This window comes from Melospiza georgiana, chromosome 2, assembly GCF_028018845.1.
Source record: "Melospiza georgiana isolate bMelGeo1 chromosome 2, bMelGeo1.pri, whole genome shotgun sequence".
Taxonomy (NCBI): Eukaryota; Metazoa; Chordata; class Aves; order Passeriformes; family Passerellidae; genus Melospiza; species Melospiza georgiana.
The window spans coordinates 67,117,972-67,141,490 of record NC_080431.1 but is presented as its reverse complement, the minus strand read 5'-3'; the positions used below and the strand labels follow the sequence as shown (position 1 = coordinate 67,141,490).

At 35.2% G+C, this 23,519-nt stretch overlaps 1 protein-coding gene across 2 annotated transcripts in view; it reads left to right on the top strand.

The window, feature by feature from the left end:
• DYNC2H1 (dynein cytoplasmic 2 heavy chain 1) overlaps positions 1-23,519 on the top strand; it is a 143,509-nt gene that overhangs the window by 88,637 nt on the left and 31,353 nt on the right. For both annotated transcript variants that reach the window (XM_058045066.1, XM_058045065.1), the window contains exons 80-83: positions 557-632; positions 2,089-2,300; positions 4,028-4,132; positions 20,642-20,758. In XM_058045066.1, the coding sequence (XP_057901049.1) occupies positions 557-632; positions 2,089-2,300; positions 4,028-4,132; positions 20,642-20,758 (510 nt within the window). The remainder of the gene's footprint in view (positions 1-556; positions 633-2,088; positions 2,301-4,027; positions 4,133-20,641; positions 20,759-23,519) is intronic.

Below are 23,519 nucleotides of genomic sequence, written 5' to 3'. Positions count from 1 at the left end.
AGGAGGTACAAACTGCAAATGATTGAAATATATATGGTGGTCAGCATTTTTATGGAAATAGTAGCAGTAATTAATAATTTTTTTTGTCAGACAATAAGTGACACGAATTAAGGAGTAAGGTGATGGGAGTATTTAAAGACTGTATTTGAAGAATCAGTTCTATTAATGAAAATCCTGTCTGTATATTGAAATACAAAAAGTCCCTCAGAAATAAAATATTGTAATTCAATGCATGATCTAGTCTCAGATGTCAGCAAGTTTTAATTGAAGTAAATATTGACGAGAAATAAAATAACCTTAAGTTTATATTTTCCATACTCAATGGATTCTGAGTTTTGTAAGTATATAAAATAAATGCAGTGTTACAACTGATTTTTTTTATACTACTGCTATTTTATCTTTCAAAAAATACACTTTAGAGGACACATGTTGTTTCTTTTTTTTCCTTGAGTATTATACAGCATTCAGTGACTACATGCTACTGGTATTTTACTTCATTATCATCTGTGATTAAATGATCACTTTATTAAATTCTTTGGGTTTCTTTTTATGATAGGGTTGGACCAAGTTTTATGAATTTTCTTTGTCTGATCTCCGTGCTGGTTTTGACATTATTGATGGACTCTTTGAGGGTAAGTCACTTCTTAAGGAAAGTCCCATTAGTAGGGATGTTGCATGAGGAGCTTTATCTTTCTATAACACTCATATAAAAGTGGAGATGCTGTAGAGCTCATCATCAGTAAGCAAAACTAGTAAAACAGAGTGAATCATAAATCCATTTTTTGGGTGATTGGGCAAACCAATAATTCTTGGTGCCCAGGGAGTATGCTGCTCAGCTTCTTGAGTCCAGAGGAAGAAATAGGAAATACAGGGCTGCCTGTATGATGAAATCTTGTGTGTCTATTCCTTCTCAGTGTGAGTTCACCTAAATATTTAAAAAATGAATTGACTGTGAATTGAATATAAAAGAGTTCTTCATATTGAAACTCACTATTATGTAGATCCCACTTGATTGTTCTGATAACCAGTGTGGGAATTTCTAATATCAGTTAATATGGTAAAGGCATTTTTTTTAACTCCTTGCATTTTAAATTTAGGGACTGATATGTAGAGATAATTTATGATTGTTGACTTAGATGGGATTTGTGGATGGTTAGTACTTCTAAAATCAGACTTTAGTTGTGCAGACTTGAACCACACAGAGAGGTAAGGAGATGGAATCATTAACTGTCAATGATAATCATTAATTATGACTGTGAAAATATGTTTTCTTATGAGGGAATGATTGAGGCATTAGGAAACAACAGTTACCACCAGTAAACCCCACTTACAGTAATTGCCACTTCCCCCTTTCAAGGACTTTAGGGACTGCCTTTCTGATCAAGCTTTCACCTGCTCATGAAAGCTGTAGGATACAAGTAGATTATTGTGCCACATAGTTATTTTGGGCAACAATGATAGAATGGAGGAAAAATCACTTCTTTGAACTTATGGGATATGTCTGGGTCAGAGTAATCTAATGCAACATCAACCTGACCAGGAAATTATTATTAGCATGCTTTAATTTATTTGCTATGTTGTGTCATTCATAATGATTTGCAAAGTATCTATCTTGGACCTCTTTGTGTTTGAAAGATGACATTTCCAGGAATCTTACCTATTTGGAGCATGATCTGCTTTTGGTTTAATCATTCACCTTATTTTATGAAATCAGATGATACTGTGGTAGAAAATAGTGTATAAAATTTTATTTATGACAAAGAAACACAAAATTAAAATTTTAATAGCATAATTTCTGAAATGCATATAACCACTTAGTTCAAAAAGCACTTCAAGTCTAAAGCAAAATTTCTAGTATTTCATTTGCAACACACTAAGTATTCATTTTTTTAAGGTCAAATATTTACAAACTCTTTCAAGTTCCTGCAGCTTTTACTATTTGGTCATATAGAAGAACGATTAAAAAAAATTTAATTATTTGATGTGTTCATCTGTTCTTATTACCCTGAAGAACTGCAGTGACAAGAAGAAATGACAATGCAATGCTATTCAGTGAAACAAAACTAATACTAATTAATTAATTCATAGGTTCCAAAGATTTTCAGTGGGAATTTGTTCATGGCTTGTTTGAAAATGCCATTTATGGAGGTCGTGTAGATAATTACTTTGATATGAGAGTTCTTCGGTCCTACTTGGAGCAGCTTTTCAATTCACGAATCATTGGCAGTTTAAATACCAGAGGCAAGAAGATGAGTACTTTCCCATGTTCCATCTCTTTACCGAATTCCTGCAGCATTTTGGTACGTACACATCTTCTATCACCTAAAAAATAATTCATTTTCAAGAATTATTCTTGAAATATTTCCACAAAGAAAACCCAAGTTACAATCCAAAGGATACCTCTGTTTCTTCAGAAAAGTATCTCTTTTGTGTGGAGCATTAAGTCTGTCTGTTTACTCTTCTTTTTTATGGGATCTGATTGGACTGTGGTGCAGAGCCTAGCTATGAAGAGTTGTGTAAAATAAATTGGGTTAATTTATGACAAAGATATAATTATGTTTTATATAATTAGTATATTAACATAAAAGTGTTTTTTTAAACACTGCTAAATATTCCTACAACTTCTGGATGAAACAGGAAAATCTGAATAATACCTTCTTGCTTCCAAAATGTATCAACGTTCTGAAATCTGTTGAGAGGCCATGGAGGGTATATGACATTTTATTTGGTGATAAATATGGATTCTGATTCTCCTTCAGTATTTCTCTAGTGTAAAAGAGAAGGAATTCAACAGTCTAAACAACTGATGTCCCCCTGTCCTTTCACAATATAATTTTTTTTGTTACTGCGATTAAGATTCACTTGCATTCTAATGGAGGACTCCAGACTAGACCTCTAATATGAACAAATATAAATTGTATTATCTCAGTTAAAGTAAAGTGCTATGATTTGACATTCTTTACTTGGATTCTGACTGCTTAGATTTGGTTTGGATTTTTTTTTTAATTACTTTATTATGACCATTATTTTTTATTTTCTGTAGATGTGCTGAGTTAATATCATAAAAACAGAAGGGATAAACAAACCAGGCTGGTCTCTGTTCTTGTAGATAATATGGTCAAGTAGATGAATCTTTTTTTCTAGCCTGCACAGCATTTAATATCTCTTGATATCTTATATGATTGTGTATGTAAGAATTTATGGTTTTGTCTCTTCAAGTAGTATTTCCTCAAGTAGTATTATCCTCAGTTTGGTGTAGAGTTCTGCTACTGTTGTTACTTCTGAAGTGAGATTCCGTGTTAAAGTGAATTGTGCATATCCAGCACGTGCTCCTGCAGGCAAAGACAAAATGCACATGGCACATCAGCAACAGGATGTAGCCAGACTTGCAGATTGTAAACATTTTTGCCCTTAAATCACAATAAAAGAGATGTGCAACACTATTAGTCTACCACTAAGGCTCTGTTTGTTTTGTGCAGGAGAGCATCACTAGTGACTTACACTGTAACCACTATTGATGCTATTCTGCATCTCCAATGATTATTCAAGCCTATTTTTATCTAAACTATTTCACTTTCTTTGAGTGAATATTTTTGTAGATTTAAATAGAAATGAGTGTTCTTAATTTTATAAATATGTGTTATACTCTTATTAGAATTCCAAATGCCAAAGTATTTTTTTCTGTATTGTCATTAATCTTACCTTTAAGTTTTCAACAGAAATATTTTACCTAATTTTCAGGAATGGTCTTGGCATATTTTTGTTTTCATTTGATATCATCACTGTAATCAGAATTGCTTTTTAGTCTTTTAGGGTGGAAATGTTACATAAAAAGAGATAGTTTCTGATACATAAAATTAAGAATCCTATAAATAGGATTATTGTAATGTGTCATGTCTTATATACTTATTTTAATCTTTGTGTTGTGCTCTGCTCTTAATGAAATTCTTTTCAGCATATGCTGTTAATTTTCATGAGTGGAATAAAAAGTTTCCACTGTTCTGTCTATTCTTTTCTTCTTATGCAGGATTATCGTCATATTATTGAAAGCCTCCCAGAGGATGATAAACCTGACTTTTTTGGCCTGCCAGCTAATATTGCTCGTTCATCACAGCGTATCATCAGTTCCCAGGTAAAGTTACCATTTTTCATTGACTTCTGAATCCTTTCTGCAGCCATTGTAAGATGAAGAACCCAACCACCTGTTCATAAATGCTGTTTCCATAAGAAAGTCAGAGTAAATTGGTGTATTTTTAATTATTTTGATTTTTATCTGTATAATATTTTAATATAATAACATATAATCTTTAGTTACAAGAGTATTCATTTAGAACTTAAATAAACAGATAATTATTGAGAAAGTTTCCAATAATATAATTCAGTTCACATTGAAGAGTGGTACGATAGTTTTGCACATGGAATATGGGTAAGATTTTATGCTTTTGCTGAAACAGAAATTCTGAAGAATTTTTCCAGAAGTTCCAGAGTTCTTCCAATGAGTCAAAAAATTCAATTCCAAATAGAAATATGATTTTTAAGTGAAGTCTGGATGAGAGCATACAATTACTGTATAGGTGCAGTTAAACAGTACAAATATTTTAAATACTCTTTAGCATAGTTTATTTGACTGGTAAATTAGTTGTGTCAGATAATGTGAAAGTTGATGGATTTGAGACTCATAAATCAGAACTGTGAAGTGAGCTGGTCTATATATCAAGGCTCTCTGTATTTGTCTGCCCAGCCCTGGTGTGATGTCTTATGTACAGACAAATTATGGAGGGGAAAAAATAAAATTATAGAATCATAGGTTGGAAGAAGCTTCAGTGTTCATCTGGCCCAACCATTCTTGGCAAAATCAGTTGAAAGTTCCCTATAGCTGGAATTTCCTATGAATTCAAGACTAATAATTGCAGTTTTAAAAAAAAAAGTATCTAATTGTTTGCTCACAGTCACTTAAAAAGGGCTCCAAGCAGAAATGTCCTATTGGTAAGACCTCTGATCGACTGAAAAAAAAAAAAGCCTTTGAGTATTGCATTTATTGCCAATCAAATACAGTACTTGTAAATTTGTTTAAATATTTCTTCTGACTTAAATCCATAGCTGTATTGTCAAACTATTTTCTTTAGAACATGCAAACATAAAGACATGTAAAGACAAATCAGTAGGATGAAGGTGCATAATATAATAGGATGAACTGAATAACTTGTCTAATACAAAGCTAATGCATGCTCCAAGATTAAATGTATCTCTCTTTGATTTTGTCTTAAAATCATTTACATAAACATCCATTTAGATGCTTTTGTTTCTCTCAGATTCACTGTGGACTGCTGATTATTTTCATTATTTCAGCTGGGCTTGCATAACTTGTTAAAATCTGCCGTTGTTAAAAATGCTAATATTTGAAAATCAGAATGGACTCAGAGTTCCTGTGTGAAGGGAAGTAGATAATGAGTGCATTTATATGTAAACTCACATTCTGCTGAACTGGTCTGCCATAGCATTGATTATAAGCTATAAACTATGGGTTATAATCTTGAAAATGTGAGACTGCTCTAGTTACAGTTCTGTGAGATGATTTTTTTTGTCATATGAAATATTTTCTCATCCTTCTGATAGTATTTTGCAGTATTTCTTTAAGTCTTAGGCAATTTAAGTAACAGAAATGTTACTTTCTTAAACTGTGCTTCTTCCTCACTGTGAATTCTATTCCCTTTCCATTTCTGACAGTATGGCAGCTGTTTTAGATCCATAGGTGATGCCATGGTTCACAACTGGAAATTCAGTGGTTGTTTTCTAACAGGAGTGTTTCTCAGAAATTCATTACCAAGCTAAAGGTAATGGACAAGGGTAGTCAGAAATAAGTTGCTACCAGCTCAGCTGCCATGTCTCTAGCTTTAGAAAGGTGAAATGTAGTATCATGTCCACTACTTCACCGATTCTCTAGACTTTCTATGAATATTATTAATTTTTCTTGCCTAGAAGCGATAGCTGCTGTTGCTGCAGCAAAACACTTTAGTAGAAATAGGCTGCAGCACAGTGCAGCATTTTGAAGTCATGCAGATATCTCTTCTGTAACCTGTGCATTACCAGTGTTTGGGCAAAGCCAAAACATCAATAAAAAGAAAGGGTCTTTTTTTAGAAATTTTGCAAGTGTTGTTGTGTTACTATATTCACAGCTTCTTATCAGCAGAGAACTTTTCTAATTTAAAAGCTGAATATTGCTACCAGTATTATTTTTACACTGGCAATTACTAATTGATTTATTAGAAATTATGTCTTGCAGTATTCTGTAGTGTAATTCTGAGAGTCTTAATACTGAATTCATACAGGTAAAAAAATTTTGTTTAAAAAGGCATGATCTTAGAAGCATGACTTAGTGTTTTTTTCTGAATGATGTGCTAAGTGGATGAAGATGGTAAAGTTTTAGAGTCTGGATTTCCAGAGTTCAATGTGTCTCTTTGTTTCTGCCTCACCTGATGTTAGAATAAGCTTTTGACACATCTCATATGTTGAATATGGTAATGAATAATCTCACATCCCTTGCTATGTTCTCTTTGCAGAACAGTGCATTAAAATAAAAAAAAATCTCCACTGCCAGTGCAGCTGCAGGAGTCAGTACCCCTCATCCTACCTGTTGTGCGCCAGTAGAGAGTTTCTGTACTGCAGCTCAGTTTCCTCATTCTCAGCAACAGTCATCACCACTTAGTTACAATCATGCTCCTTCCTCCTGACCTGATAAACCCTGTATTTTGCCTGCATATTGGCCTCTGTTCAGGCAGTCCAGCTCCCAGTCTAATCATAACCAATGATTAGACCAATCAAAATATATGCAGCTTTGCTTTAGGCTTCCTGTGCAATGAGAAGAGTGTGCAATTTAGACACTTGCAAAGTGGGCTTTTGGTGCCAGTGGACTCATCTCTTACTCTTAGTTCCGTGCTTTTATGAATTCTTATCAATAAATCTCATCCTTCATTGTAATTGTAATAGAACTATACATGTGTCATCATCAAAATAAAATTTATCCTATGTGATAAATGGAATTTTGACAGATTGAAACAGACAGACCTGCATATGTATTTTTAAACCTCGGAAAAGCAACAAGAATTATCCTGTTCTGTACAGGATTTACCGTACCTGCAACTAATATGACTTATTGCCAGTAACCACCTTAGGAGGATGAAATGAAAATGCAGAGGCATTGTTTTGTCTCCTTTCTTAGCACAGCAGACATATTCACTGCAGGCACTCTAGAGAGTGTAGCATGTGTTGAGTGATCCCAACAAATCCTGCCAAATGCAAATAACTGCAGCCTGTCAGTAGTAGCTATATATGATCATTCAACTGAGTAATCTAAACATTCTTCAATAATGCAATAAATTATTTTGAGAAAAAAGACAGTCAGTAGCTGGCAAGTTGCACAAGATTCTTCAAATATGACTGACAGTGATAATGAATATGGCTTGCACGTGGTTTGCTCATTGCTTGTTTCTGTATACAATACAATGTTTAATAATTCTAATAATATCTTGCCTCAGGAATTCTGCATTCTTTTACACATTGTAATGCTTCACAGAGATAGGTTAAGTCTCAGTAAGGTTGAAGATTAGGTTGTTTTAGATATTTTCATAAATGAATGAATACTCTCACATTATCATGCAAAGATAAAAGATAGTTACAGTCTATCTGTACTTGGACAGCATCTTGATTCTTTTATGTCCACCATCCCAGTGACAGCACAAGTGGAAGGCAAATCTGTGGATTTGCAGTAGCTTTTTATGACCTCCTGAGGTTGATTGTGCATGCCCGATTGAACTTGCTTTTTAAAGTGAATGGAGTAGTGTCTCAAGTGAGTGGGACCCCATGCTGGAGCAGGGGAAGACAGTGAGGAGACAGAGACAATGTGTGATGAACTGACCACAGCCCCCATTCTCTGTTGCTCTGCACTACTTGGATTGGAGGAGGTAGAGATTTCAGGAATGAAGTTGAGCCTAGGAAGAAATGAGGGATGGTGAGAAGGGATTTGAAGATTATTTTCTCGTTAACCTAATCTGATTTGATTAGCAATAAATTAAATTAATTTCCACAATTCAAGTCTGTTTTGCTAGTGATGCTTACTGGTGAGTGATCTCTCCCTGTCCTTGGCTCGACCCATGAACCTTTCCTTACATTTTCTTTTCCCTTTCCAGCTGGGAAGGGGAGTGATAGAACAGCTATGGTGGGCACCTGGTGGCTAGCCAAGGTCCACCCAATACACCTTCAAAATGCTTAAGGGCATCAGAGATTTAAAATAATCCTTTGGGGCTCATCGCTGAAGAGTCCACAGACTGTAGCTTTTCACCAAATTTTTGAAGAAATACTACAAAAATTATCTATTTGTAGATTTTATATATGAATTAAAAATTTTGAGGTCTGAATACTTATAACCTAAATATTAACTGGGTTCCAGTTCACTTCAACTGAACTTGCTAGAAGTATTTCTTTTCCTGTATTTTGTCCTTTGTAATTTTATTTGCTTTTCAACCACACCAGTGATACTCTGCAGTTTAGGTGGTTCAGATTTTGCTACAGAATTACTTGCTTTAAGAACCTTTTTCATACTAATTGTATAGTCTCAAATAGAATCCAAATTTGTGTATCATTTTCTGGGACGGGGTAGACGATACAAGGTAATTTATTTTTCTCAGATTTAATCTTTTAAATTTTCCTTCTTGCTTGGAAGTCACAAACTTTCCCTTTTATTTACCAGAACAGACATTTTTTTTGGCTAGTCACTACACATTGGCAGTGAAACTAATATAATAGAAAAAATATTTTCTAAGGATGATAGTCATCTAAAAATGCTTTATTGTTCTCAGAGTTATGTGCCTAATCTAATTGTTATCTAGGCTCCCTGTGTATTAGAGTCCAGCTCCAAGATACCAAATTCATACCTGCCAGGGTGTGAATTATGTAGATGTGTGAAATCCTGTTTCGTTCACTGATATTATCTTCAGTTAGTGTTTTAATATTTCTTAAAATACCTCCTGTGTTAACACCAAATATTTTATTTAGATGTTATTCTAACATTTCCCACAAGTCAATGGTATTTTAAAAACAGATATCGTGGAATTAGAGTTTATCTTTGGAATACACAGGAAGTTTTTGTTAGATTTCTAGTTCAGCTCTTAGAGGATATTTTGTTTAAATCCTGCTGAAAGACTTCTGATGTATTTATTGATTCAAGCATCTTCAAATTCCCCTGACTGATATTGGAATTTCTTATGAGTTTGTTTTTCTTTAAAGTATTTAGGTACTGTGATAGAAAAATATGATAAGCCAAATTCAAAGCCAATTGAAATGAAAACAAAGAAACCCCAGTGTAATACCTCTCAACTAGCTTCAATCACATGACTCTTATCCACCTCTTCTTAGCTAGTCATCCATTTTATTTTTTGTTACTAAAGAAAGACAAACAGCTACAGGGAATAATTTGTGCCAGTCTTAGATAGGCATCTGAAATAAAGGAGTGAATCACCTTTTGGAATTACCTATTTCTTTCCATTGACCTTTGAGTCAAGCTTTGTAATAATGTCAGCAGCATTTCTAATACTTGTATGATGAACATTTTCATGAGCATTGAAGAGATTAAAGAAAATACCTCTAACTATGAAGTGTTGCTTACTCAGAATACAGGAGGCTTTCTTTTCTTCTGAAAACTGGACTGCTTGAAAAATTAGATTTTTATTTGAACAGGATTTTGAAAATAGGTTTTTTTGCCATTTCCGCATTGAGTATTGTAAGAATGTAAATATAGTTGTTGCACTTGCATATCATATCTAAGTATTCAATTTCAAATTGAAAAGTTCAGGATAAGGAAGTGAAATTTCAAGCATCCTAAAGTATGCAAGTTATTGTGCTTGTCTCAAAAACAGAAAAGGGATTTTATTAATTAGTAGACATATTTTTTTGCTTGTTTCATTTTCCAGAGCAGTGAAAGACCAACACATTTCAAAATTTCATTTGTTCATTGCCAGTTTATTTCATTCAACTGCTAAAGCAAATGAATGGTTCCCACCATTATGCATCCTCAGGCAAGGCTATCATTCTCATTAATGGCAGAGAGTGTGCTTGTGAGGCTTACCTTGTGAGACTTGCCCACCGTTGGCCAGGGTGCTGAGAGTGCACTCAACCTCCTCGCTGAGATCATTGATAATGATTTTAAACAGAATTGGCCACACTTTTGAGCATTGGGAACACCACTGGTGACCAGCCAACAGCTGGATTGAAGTCCTTGTTAGTGTATGAATGTGTTCATGTTCTTTGCATGGGCTGTTTATTTCCCAGTATTATCTGCACCTTTGCTTCCTACACCATGCACAGAGGCCTTAGAATACATGGTTTAAGTACCATGCCTCACATGTTCTCTTACATTTGGTCAATGCCCCATGTTGTCTTTGAACTTTTTCATATGTGTTGAAACCCATTTCATCCCTAATTGTTTCCTTCTGGTCTTATCTCCACATGGGCTTTGACTTTTCTAATTTCATCTTGAATTGCCCAGCAGTTCTTTCACTGTTCTTGATTTTTCTTCTTACATGTTCCTTATTTTTTCACCTTTCAATCCACAGAGATACTCCATGCTTACTCAGTCATTTTGCTAAAAATTCTGGCCTTTCTACACAATGAGGGGACTTCTTCTGAAGCTTATTCAAAAATAATCTTTTATTTCTCCTTCTTAATCAACTGAAATTAATGTGCTGTCCATTCTACTGCCTCAAATTTTGCCTCTGCTTACTATACTGTATCATATTTTCCCTCTCCCTTATGGCCATTAAACTAGTGTCCTATTTCCATAATCCAAAATCTTAATTCTGTAGTTTACTTCATGGCTATCCTCAACATATATATAAATAAAAATAATAAATTTTACCTGCATTTGCAATGTGGGCTGTTAACCAGCACTTCAGAAATTGCCTTCAGTGAAGTCATCATTAATAGTACAGCCTTTTCACATATATTTTGAAATTTAAAGATGCAGAGTCACAACTAATGGTATTTAGAGAGCTTCTGTGACTAAAAGGTAACTCTTAATTTAAGATTTTGTAAACTGTAATTCCCGTGAAAAATTTGTTGATGCAGTTCTTTGACATAGTATAAAGCTTTTCTGTTTTTTCTAATCTCAGTAAAAATCTCATCTTGCAGATCACTGCTATAAATATAAATTTGTTTTTGTACAGAGCTCCAGTGCACAGTATTATACTACAGGGAGTATCTAAAAATGCCTAGGAATGATCTGTGCCTGTATTCATACTTGTTTTCATGTGGGAGGAGTGACTGATACCCCAGAGGGCTGTGATGACATTCAGTGAGACCTGGACAGGCTGGGAAGTTGGGCAGAGGGCAAGCTAATGCAGTTCAGCAAAGGCAAATGCAGGGTCCTGCACCTGGGGAGGAACAACCCCAGGCACCAGCAGAGATTGGGGGTGACCTGCTGGAGAGCAGCTCTGTGGAGAAGGATCTGAGGGTCCTGGTGGACAACAAGCTGTCCATGAGCCAGCAGCGTCCTCGTGGCCCAAAAGGCCAGTGGGATCATGAGGTGCATCAGGAAGAACAGTGCCAGCAGGTCAGAGGAGGTGATTCTGCCCCTCTACTCAGCCCTGGTGAGGCACATCTGGGGTGCTGTGTCCAGGGCTGGGCTCTTCAGTTCAAGGAAGATGAGGAGCTATTGGAGGGGGCTCTAGGGAGGACTATGATGCCTGGGGGACTGGAGCATCAGTCTTACAAGGAAAGGCTGAGAGAGTTAGGTGTGTTTCACCTGGAGAAGGGACAACTGAGGGATATTATCAGTGTTTATGGATATCTTAAGGGTGGGTATCAAGAGGATTGGGGCCAGAATGTCTTCAGTGGTGCCCAGTGACAGGACAGGGGGCAGTGGGCACAAACTGAATCACATGATGTTCCATCTGAGGAAGAACTTCCTAAATATGAGGATGACATAAAACTGGAACAGGCTGCCAGAGAAGATGTGGTTGAATATCTCCTCTTCTGGAGATACTGAAAACCTGTCTGGAGGTGATGCTGTGGGGCCTGCTCTGGGTGAACCTGCTTTGGCAGGGGTGTTGGACTAGGTGATCTCTAGAGGTCCCTTCCAACCCCAGCCATTCTGTCATTCTGTGATTCATACATGACATTTCATACTCATCATGAATGGCAGCTGAATCATTTGAAAACTTGAGAGATTGTTCTAGCAGAAACTCAACATAGGGAATTAATATTCACACGTTACATCTACATGACTTAGAAATTATGGTATCTGAACAATGTCAAGTTTAAAACTCAGGCAAAAAACATGTTGCCAAATTAAATACTCCACAGGAATTAATACTTGCACAGAAATGTCTTACTGAATCATAGATGTGATTGCTTAAAGAGAAACAACAATTTTTTTAATGAAATCCATCAGAAATCAAAAGGACTAGCTAATTGACCCTTAGTGTAGTGACTAAGTACAGTATTTGTTTAAAGTAAATACTCTTGCTCTTCTGTCTTACTTGAAAATGAGAAATTTTATAGGAAAAAAGTTACCTTTTTTATAACTATTTTTTATTATGTGATGGATATTTCTCAAGCTAAAATTAATATTAAACTAATAATGAAGAACAGTGTAGAGCAATCTAGTAAAGTAGACAAGGTACAAATCAAGGTCAGGAAACATGAAGCAAATTTTGCCTCATTAAATGTAATTGCAATGATCTCACTGACTGCAATAAAATAGCTTTTTACATTTTTTTTTTTAACTTAGTTTATGATGTACTTTTATTTTCAGCAAGTCACTGGATGATTCTGTACCTCTTCTTGCTATTCCTTGAATATCCTTATATTTAGATTAAACTGCTCTCTGGCTTACTAAAACTGATCAGATATATGGTTCCCGTGATGCTTTTTGCCTTGTTTCTGACAGCAAGAGACAGAAGGTGTGGGGGAGGGTATATGAGGACACTGGCAACTCTCAAATTGCAGGATCATGCTTGAGTTTGTACACCAAAAACCCACAGTTGTCATTACCCAAGTAAGATAAAAAAAAAGTTAGGGTATGTCCACCCAATATTTCAGTCATACATCTGACTGCAGAATTTCTACTGTTTATAGAATAGGTGGGCTGTGGTGTGTGATTTTTTTTTTCAAGGTGCAGCTGTAATGATAGCTGTAGCTTCTTGATTGTTTGTCAACAGACAATTTTCTCTTTCATAATCCAGCTCAGCAGGACTCAGAGCATGAATTTTATATTTACTGTTCCTCCACAATTCTAATTATGCCACATAGAGTAATATGTGTATAATTATTGAAAAGTATTTTCATTATTGAAAAACAGTTTGTATTATTATTGAAAATCTTATGTTATTACTATAGATTCCAGATGAACATGAATTTATTTTCCTAAAATAATTTAGCAATTATATAACCTTTCAATTGTTCAGAGCATTTAATTGCTGACATTTATTACATCCCACATCACAAATACATGACTAACAGTCTCTAGTAGAAACTGATGAGTAATGTCAACCTGTATTTATTACCCTGCAACTGAGAGATCTGAGTACTTAAAAGGAATTTTGATATATGGGACGTATTTTCAATACACCTGTGGTGATGCATGAAAGAAATGTGCTGTGCCATTAATGGAGTGGAAGCCACAGTACTGTGCTCTAACAAAAAGAGGTAGAAAACATCTCTTTACCAATTTAGTGAATCAATGTAATGCTTCAAATAACCTTATTAATTCTCATAGGACTGTTGCTGTGTATATGAAAATATATTTGTGGTGCTCTGCATATGAGAAGTTTGTTCTCTTCAAAAAAACAGCTCTCATTTTCCAGTCTCCTTAAATTTTGTCAGGGTGTGTGATTAGTTAAGGTCAACCAGCTCTTCTGGCACTCCTTTTAGCTTCATGGTCTCCAGGTAATGTGTATCCTGTCGACTTCTATGAAGTAAACCTCTTAGTTATTCTTTAGGAGAAGGTTCAGCTAGGGCTTGTGCTGTCCATCTACAGCATGATGCTGACTTTCTTCCTTCCTCCCCTGAAGCCCTGCTATATAGAAGGTCTTCCTATTGTCAGAGGTATGTGATACATGATCCTCTTCTGTATAAAGGAAGATACAGGCATGGTGAATCTTTGCCCATTTACTTTGTGTTTGATTGAGAAGGCAAGTATCTGTATAGAGTCCAGCCCTACTTCAGATCCTTAATGATTGAAAGTGCATCTTTGAGGTGGCCTTGATGGAACAAGAAAAGAGCAGGCATAGACAGACCTACGCTGTCTGTTACTGATCCACATGCAGTAGGAATGATTTGCTTACAAGTGCCATTTAAGTGCCTTCATCCTAACAGCATCCATGGATCCTGTGCTTGCAGAGAGGGTAAGGGACACAGGCAGGGACTGAAAGTCAGAGAGGTTTCAATGCCAGTTGAGTCTTAGGCTCCGTTCTCAGCAATGAGGGAACAGCAGCCAAGCTGTGAGAAACAGGATGGAAGCGTGTAGTTCTGGCAGAAGGGATGTCGCACAGAAACCTGCTCCCTCTTGTGACACAGTAAAGACACAGTTGCCCTGCACTAGTTAGTACTTTCACAGTATTTAACAGACTAATTAAGCTATAGCTTCATATTTTACTTTGAGCTCTAAAGTCTTATAAAACCAGAAATATCTCCTTAAACAGCTGTGTAAAGGGATATATTGTTTCATTCAGAGAAATGGAGCGTAGAAGTTCTGTGCTAATACTACATCCTTTTAAAACTGGTAGATGGCAGTAGAGTATCTGCTTTGACATCTGTAGATTTACAGAGAGGACTTTGCTTGATTTTCGTACAAAAATAAAAATTCTTTTTTATATGTTCCATAATCTTGAAAAAAAATAGCAGTTATCTGACTAGCAAATCTCTCCAGCTTTGAATTCTTAGAACAGTAATCATACTGAGTTCAGAAATTATCTGATTTTTTTTAAATTCACTGTCAGAATTTCACAAGATATTTTTGACTGTGTTACTTTCCTCTTTTCAAGTCTTAATAATGTGTATAAAATTTGATTTGATTCTTAAGTGAATACAAGTCTTAGATGTAAGTCTGCATTTATTATATATTGTATTTGTGAAGGAGCATTTTTTGCAGTAGCGTGAATGACTGAAAGCAAGACTTTGTCTTGTGCATCAGTAAAGAACAGAAATAGATTTGTGTTCCTAGAAATGTCTTGTCTAAGTTTCAGAGAAGGAAAAATTAAAATCTGAACATTTCCTCATTTTTATTTGTTTCAATGAATTTTAATTTTCAGGTAAAACATTACTTTTTTAATAGTTTCATAGAAAGTTGCATGGGAATATTCAATATCTTTATAGCTTTCCATTTTGTTCATTATCTCACATAATTTGTCTAGATACACGTTTTCTACTCTAATGTGCTGGTCAATGTAGCAGCATATGTCTGTAGATGCACCCAAAAGTGTGTAATGGTTAAAAAGCTGAGATGCACAAGTAATTTAATATCTGGGTAAATAAATATTGTCATTCTTAGTTTGACACCCCCACCTTTCTTAATATATGCAATTTGTATTTTCCTGTGCTGATAACTCAGAAAAAAACATACAGTGCATGAATTTTCTATTAAGAATAGAGAAAATACTTGGTAGCATTTTCTCTAGTCTGTTCATCAGTATTCGAGTCATTGTTCACAAATAAATTGCTCTATTGAATTTTTTATTTAAATACTGTTGTGATTAGCTAGCCTTACTTAAAACAGACAAATTCTACCAAGAATTTCGATTCTGAATAATCTTCTTGCCCCTCTTTAAACAGACCATTTTTTGTGATTGCTTTTATATTTTTATTATCTCTTTTTCTATCTCTCTCATATTTTCATGAAGGTACTGCTTTCCTGCTTAATGGTAGATTTGCATTTGGTGTGAACTAGCACAAAATGTAAGAGCTTTTAGTGTATAATATATAAAAAGAATACACTGCAATAAGAAAGGGGAACATTCAAAGGTTAGGTATTGTAAAAGTACTCTTACTTTGAGTACCCTGTATTCTACATCTGTGATTGAATTTTCAGTTCCCTTAGTACTATAAGTACATACCTGGGTTAGAGTGCAAATTCCACAGACCTGGATGTATACATCTGTACTGGTCACTTGTGATCTCACTGTGTGCTCATCATGTAGAAACGTCATGTTTAAGGCAAGCTTAATGTAGAGTAAGTTTTGAAGTTTATGATAGGTTAGGCTGATGCTATTGTATATATATCACATTGAGAGAAAATTCTTCTCAAGTTTTGTAGCTAGGTTTCCAGGAAATTAAATTAAAAGCCTCATTCTAATTTCTATGGCATAGACCCATCTGTCTGAGGTACCTATGTATAGAACTTAGTTTTCCTATGTGCTCAAAAGAGAACCTTTTAAATGCAAGTTATCCCACTTAAGATCTGTCTACTGATTATTTAGGGAGGCTAAGGCTAAGGTGATAATATTTTGGAGTAAGTTTTAAGTAAGCTTCAAATAAGTGTCTAAGGATAGGTAAGGGTGAGTTTGTGCTTGCCTAGTGTGACTGTAACATGCCCTCTTTCAACCCGAGTTGTTTCATCTTCTTAAACACAGATTCCTAATCATGTTCCCTTTGTCATCTGAACCAAGGTCTCCTTCCTTCTAGGTACTTATCTAGTCTATGTGTTCATTCCTGTCCTGTCCCTTGGGTTTTCATATATACCCCTGAAATGTGTTCCTGATAGTCCTTTTCCTTTTAAATCCAGTTTCCCTTCCAACTGAAAACTTATTTCTGTTGCCTGGAGGTGAAAATACTTAAGTGGAGCAATTGCAAACAAACCACAATCCTTTGGACACTTCTGTGATACACCTGAGAATTCTAATAGCATGATATATCCCACTCATGATTTTATTCTGGTCTTTCCCAGTATTAACACATTCTTTGTCCCAGTCCATTCGACTCTTATTTTTACAGGACATAAACCAAAACAAGAAAAGTCCAGATTTGATTTTAAGGGAAACCTTTTAATTATTAGGGTAGTAAATTAGTGGAAGAGGTCATCCTGAGATGTTCTTCAGTCTCTGTATTTGAGATTTTTCAAAACCAGATAAAGCCCTGAGCAACCTGGTCTGGTTTTAAAGCTCATCATGCTTCCAACCGGAGATTAGACTAGAGACCTCCCTAGCTTCTTTCTGGTGTTAATTGTTCTATGATCCTATTTAAAAAAATATATTTCCCTTTTCATTTTCATAACAACCAGATAGAGACTGATTTGAGAGAAGAAAGTAAACATTTTCTCAAGCTTTAGCTGATTCAAAGTAGTATAGACTAGTCAACCCTGTAAGGAACTTCACTGGGATTTGTGAGAATGAAGTATTTGCACCATTCAAGTTCTAATATCAAACTTGTAATCATACTTAAATAGTAATATGTGTTACTATTTTACAATCTGTAATTCTTTCCTGAATTCAAACAGATGTCCTGCCATTAAATTTGTAGCCCATTAGCAAAAGTTTGGGGTGTTGAAGCAGTTCAAAAGTTAACCTGAGTCTTTTGACATGAATCAAATGTATTTTCATCTGTGTCTTGAACGTGAATGATTATTGTAGGTTAAAATTTTGAAAAAAAAAAATTCAGGCTGAAAGAGCTACCAGTACAAAAAGTTTCAGCCTAACCCATAAATTTAAAAAAAATTATGGTGAATTGAAAACTCTGCTGTCATGGAAACTTTAGGAGTAAAGTATGCTACCATCATGCCTGCTATACCTGAGAAAAGAAATGGGATGAACTGTAAAGAGTTAATGATGTTACATGAACATTTGATGAAGATCATTGTATGTTACAGTACTCCAGAACACAGAGAGTTAAGACTTGATTTCTTTTGATTCTGTACCTTTAATTTAAGTGTTTAAATTTTGATAATGATAACCCAATATTTTTAACTACTTTGATGAAATACACAAAGCAGAAACACATATAGGCACAATGAAGGAAAAAAATAATTCAAATAAAGAATAGGTACTGTATTTCCTATTTAAACTATATTGACAAATTTTATAATTAGATAATTAGAAAAAGACAGCTAACACTGTAGAGTAGAGATAGAAAAATACTTTAATTACTTACCTTGCAGTCACTACTTCTCAAACTCATTTCAGCTGTATGGAGATGCATGTTTGTACCTCTAAAGGCACTTTGAAAATGAATACCAGAGTTAATGTTTTCAATCCCCCATATTCACAAAGCAATCATATAAACATTTTTCAGCTTTATAGTATGCACTATATGCAAGTTTATATGAAGTACCAAATTCTGAATTACCAGTTAAAGTGTATTTCATATAAATGTTTTATTGCTTAGCAAATGATGGCAGGCAACTACCCAAAAACAAATTAAAAGATACAAAACTATAGCTGAAAGAATGATATCTGGAAGGCACAAATGTGTGTTTATTATCTGTATTGCTTGTCAGAACATTTGCATATGTGCAGAGTGAAAATGAGGAAGAATAGCTGGAATGATAAAGATACTATGATCAAAACATTCATCAGAGAAATTAATTTTTCGCTAAATTAAACAAGAATCTTTTTTGATATACACAATAGCTGGGGTACACAAAGGATTATGAAAGTTTAAAATTAAGTTATGAGAATGGGAGGGTGAAATGTTATTTTATGTAACAGAAGCTATAAAGAGCAGTAGCTTGTATTTTCATTTTAGCTACTAGTATACTGCCAGAAGCCCTTTTAGGCCTTTGCATACACTGCTGCTTTTAAACTCAGATGAGTTTTGGCTTTCCTTACCTGACCCCAACACAACTGAGCAATGCCTTTCTACTCTTGCCGGGTGGTCCATCCTTGTCCCCATCTTCTGTGGGGGACTTCACTGCAGCTTTCAGCTTCCTTGCAAGGGGTAGAGGAGGGGCAGACACTGATCTCTGCTCTGAGGTGACAGTGACAGGACCTGAGGGAACGGCCTGAAGCTGTGTCAGGGGAGGTTTAGGTTGTCTGTCAGGAAAAGGTTCTTCACTCAGGGGGTGGTTGGGCACTGAACAGGCTCCCCAGTGGAGGTGGTCACAGCACCAGCCTGACAGAGTTCAGAAAACGCCTGGTTTGACTCTTGGGGATGTCCTGTGCAGAGCCAGGAGTTGGACTTCAGTGATCCCTGTGGGTCCCTTCCAACTCAGCATATTCTAGGATTTGAGGTCACTAACTTCCTTTACATCCATGATGATCTTCTGTCATGATTGTTCTTTGACTTGCTTATCATGCTTGTTTCCTCTGCATCAGAAAGAACTGGTTTTGTGCCTTGAGAATTTTTTTCTTGAGGATTGACCAGCTCTCTTGGCCCCTCTTTGCTCTTCAAAACAGTTGCCAACTGCTTTCTGCTAAAAAGATCCCTGACTAAGCTGAAATCTACTCTACTACATTCTGAGACTGTGATTCTACTACTGCCCTTAAATTATTCTTTCAGGATTTTAAACCACAGTCTCATGGTCAGAGCTTGTTTATAGAAGTTGAAATGATGGTTGCGTGTACTGTCATCTTGTAGTGCTTCACAGTCCCTATCAAGGCTGATAAATAGGAAGGAGAGGTTTGCTTCAGTGAAAGAAAATGAAAAACAAAAAAAAGCACTTCATCATTGCACATCTTTCAAGACTAGAAAATAAGTCAAATCCCAGCAGAAAAACAAGTTGACTTTCTCCCTCCATCTGTGTTACAATTAAATGATTCTGAATGATTAATACATTTTTGCTGTGAAGCTTAATTCTTTATTTTCAAGTGAAAGAGGAGAGAATTAATAAGTTGTTCTCTAACATGCCTTGCAAAAATACTTTGTGAAAAATAACTAAAATTTAATGAAAATGCCTCAAAAATACCAGGGGGGTTATATACAGTTTAACAGACGGACTGCAATATCACTGAAGAATTTTAATTTCAGTGGTCTTTGTTCCAAATGTATGGATGTATTTTATCGGTTGATTTGTAAACTTACTAGGGTTGATTACATTAAAAGGCAGTTGTACCTAATGAACTAGAAGCTCCCTTCCTATTTGGAAGGTTTGCAGTTATTTTTTTAATTTCATGCATTGTTTTTTTAATAGTAATGCATTTAAAGAGGTTGAGGTGGCATGAATATGTAAATAAGAGATCCTGGTCAGATCAGATTGAATTTCCTATAATTGTCTCAAGTTTTGGTGTGTGATAGTTATTGTATGTATTTAGTAACATATTTTGGGAGTTTGTTTCCCCTTAAAATTTTAGTTACAGATGGAGCCTAGTTAAAGGCAGAGCTCAAGTTTTGTCTCTAAATTTTGTGGAAAAGAGGCTTTTTGTTTAGTTATGCATCTCATTAGTTTTTAAATTATAATTGGACGAAGACAATTATTATGATAAGACAATATGTAGGGATTTTTTTTAGGTTTAATGTGAATGAAGTTCAAGTGTTCATATGAATGAAGTTCATGTGTTGTTCTTGAATATGGATATTGTTTGTGTTTTGATCAGTAATTAGGTATGCAGGAAAGGACAGTTCATAGATAAATTGAAGAGTGTTTGCTAGTGTATGGCATTTTTGTACTAAAAGAAGTTTGTTTATCTTTCTTCAAGAATGCATTTGTATTCTCATCACTCAGGTCATTTCACAGCTTCGGATTCTGAGTAGGTCAGTAACTGCTGGCTGCAAATTTGACAGAGAAATATGGTCAACAGAACTTTCTCCTGTTCTCAACCTATGGAAGAAGCTTAATCAGGTAGGACTGTACCTAATTTGAAAAGAGGACTTTTTTTTTTTCTGGTAAATACATTAAAAATATAGTCTAATGAATTATCTCAAGTGTTGAAACATAAGAAGAGAAAAAATAAATTAAATGCATTTGAGGTAGAAAGTACAGTGTTAGGTGCATAATTAGCTGTGAAGTCTGTATGTGATGCAACAGGCTATCACCTTTTTTCTCCATATGGAGGTGAGATCACACTCAAAACATAAACTAGCATCCTTTGTGTGTTTCCAAGAAAAATGCTAATGCACTTTAGATTTTTATTTAGTTTCGTCATTTATCTGATATTCACAAGGTGATTTTTAATGATTTCAAATACAATGACGTATTAATAGTGTTGAAATATGGTGTTAGCTTTAAACTGAGGATCATGAAAATCCCCTCTGCAGTATCCAGTATCACTCTCTTTAAGTTCCTTTGTTAGTCTTGATTAGTTCAGTTTGTTAGTGTTTTTTAACTTATATTGTAAAGCTTGGTTTCCACCCATTGAATTCTTATTCCAGGCATACATTTAGATATGATGTGTGTGAATGCAGACAGTATGCATACTTGGGAAGGATCTCTCCCACCTCATGCTAGGTGCCCACTTGGACATTAGGCCATTATTTTGTCTCCTCAATGATCAAGTAAAAGATCAAAAGATGTTGTGGCCTAAAACTGTGTCTTAGTCTGTCTCTACAGTGTGGGTACACACCCACACTGTAATGGGAAAAACCTTTCCCTTACTCAAATGACCACATGCATAGAAGTGACATGAGGTACACATTAGAATTTACCATAACATTTTCGAGTATCTCATTGAATTCTCGTCTAATCCATGCTAAGTGGGTAGGTCTAGGTTAGATATTAGGAAATTCTTTCCTGAGAGGGACGTAAGGCTCTGGTACAGGTTTCCCAGAGAGCTAATGGATGCTCCATCCCTGAAATATTCAAAACCAGGTTAAATGAGCAGCCTGGTCTACGGAAGGTATTGCTGCCTGTTCAGGAGGGCTGGAACTAGATTATCTTTAGGGTCCTTTTCAACCCAAAACATTCAAGGATTCCATATTAACTTGAAGTTTCTTTGATTTTCTAAAGGTTTTATGCCAATAGCAGATAATTAAATTAATCTTTTGAATATATCCTTTAGAATAGGATAGCTTTAATCCTTTTATATCTTATAAAAGGATAAAACCTTTTATAGGTTTTATTTTTTGTGTCGGGGACATTTTCTTGAGTGTTTAAAAAAAATTTGAATAATAATATTTTTATCAAAATTAGTTTTCATTATCTGTTCAACCAGTAATTGCTTCCAGCTTTGAAAAGGCCTGGATATTTTTGATATTTTACAGACATTGCATGCAGTACTACATTCTCATTCTAGATTGATAGTTCAATGAAGGCATCATCTTTGTTTGCAGAATTTTTAAAGACCTGGAAATTGGAATGAAGAAGATAGTTGAATTGCTGCTTAAGTTAATAATCATAAATTATTTTATTTATGCATGAATGGGCAGAGAATATGAAATTAATACAGTTTCCCAGATATAAAGAAGTAAAATTTTAAAAAAAAGTATTCCTGGAGTCTGTAAAAGAAACTTATTCCAGAGGCAAAAAGACCCTCAGAAATTTGTTAATATGTAGACAACGATTAAGTTGTTTTGAACGTTTTTATTCCCATGTTGAGTGTGTCAATCAAGAATTAACTAAAAAACTATTATCTTACAAATACCTTGAAAACAGTTGTTGTACATCTATGTACTGAAAATTCTGAAATTCAACAAAATTTACCATTTGACATAAGTATATCCTATAGAATTTACATCTCAATGATTGATCATAATCTTGCAGTGTGGACATATTTTTCTCTTTGCACTCTTAATGAAACTCCAAAAGCCAGCTGAACCTGATCCACACAGAAGCACCGGGAGGAAGTGCTAAGGAAAAGCAGTGAGCAGTTCCCTGCAGCTGGGGGAAGGATGCTCCCATTTTCTGACCTCATCTGTTGTTTAGGCAGTTTTGCTGCCTTCCAGGGGCTCAGCTGTGGGACGTTGTGGAAAGCCTGCTGAGGCTGGTCTGGCCCTCAGACTGTGACCCCTTGGAGCTTCATATGCTCCACACTACCCCTGGCACTTGGCTGGAGTCTATGTGGAAAAGCTGCAAGGGGTCATATTCTTGGATGGAGACTGGATACAGATCTGGGCAATCTGCTGTGGCTTTGAGCACCTGGCAATCTCCAGAGGTTCCTTCCAACCTTCAGCTGTTTTGTGGTTCTATGAATAGCAGTTATTTTTGTTCAGTTTTCAGAGCCTATATTATTCTTCATGGCCAAACAGCAAAAATGGCAGATATACTTTGGAAATTTTAGCTTTTTTCAGTTTAGACATTTCTAAATGAAATATGATTCTTCTACATTAATAGGGTGTCAAGGAACTTACATGCTGTTACTTTTTCAGAAATATTTCTGGTAATTTGCAGGGCTTCATTTTTTCTCTCAGATCATGCATGATGCAAAACCCTGTTAATTGTTGCTACCAATTATTCAGGTATCCTGAAATTATTGAACTGGGAGGTTTATTATTCTTTATCTATCTATAAGAATAGAATCATGGCAGTTGCCTCTCCTTATTCCACTGATTATTAGTCTAGCCAGAATTCAGACTGAAATTTTTAATTGAATTTTATTTAAATGAAATAGATACTTAAAATGAGCTTCAAATCATTTTGCATCTGTGTTGAAATTACAAAAGCAAAG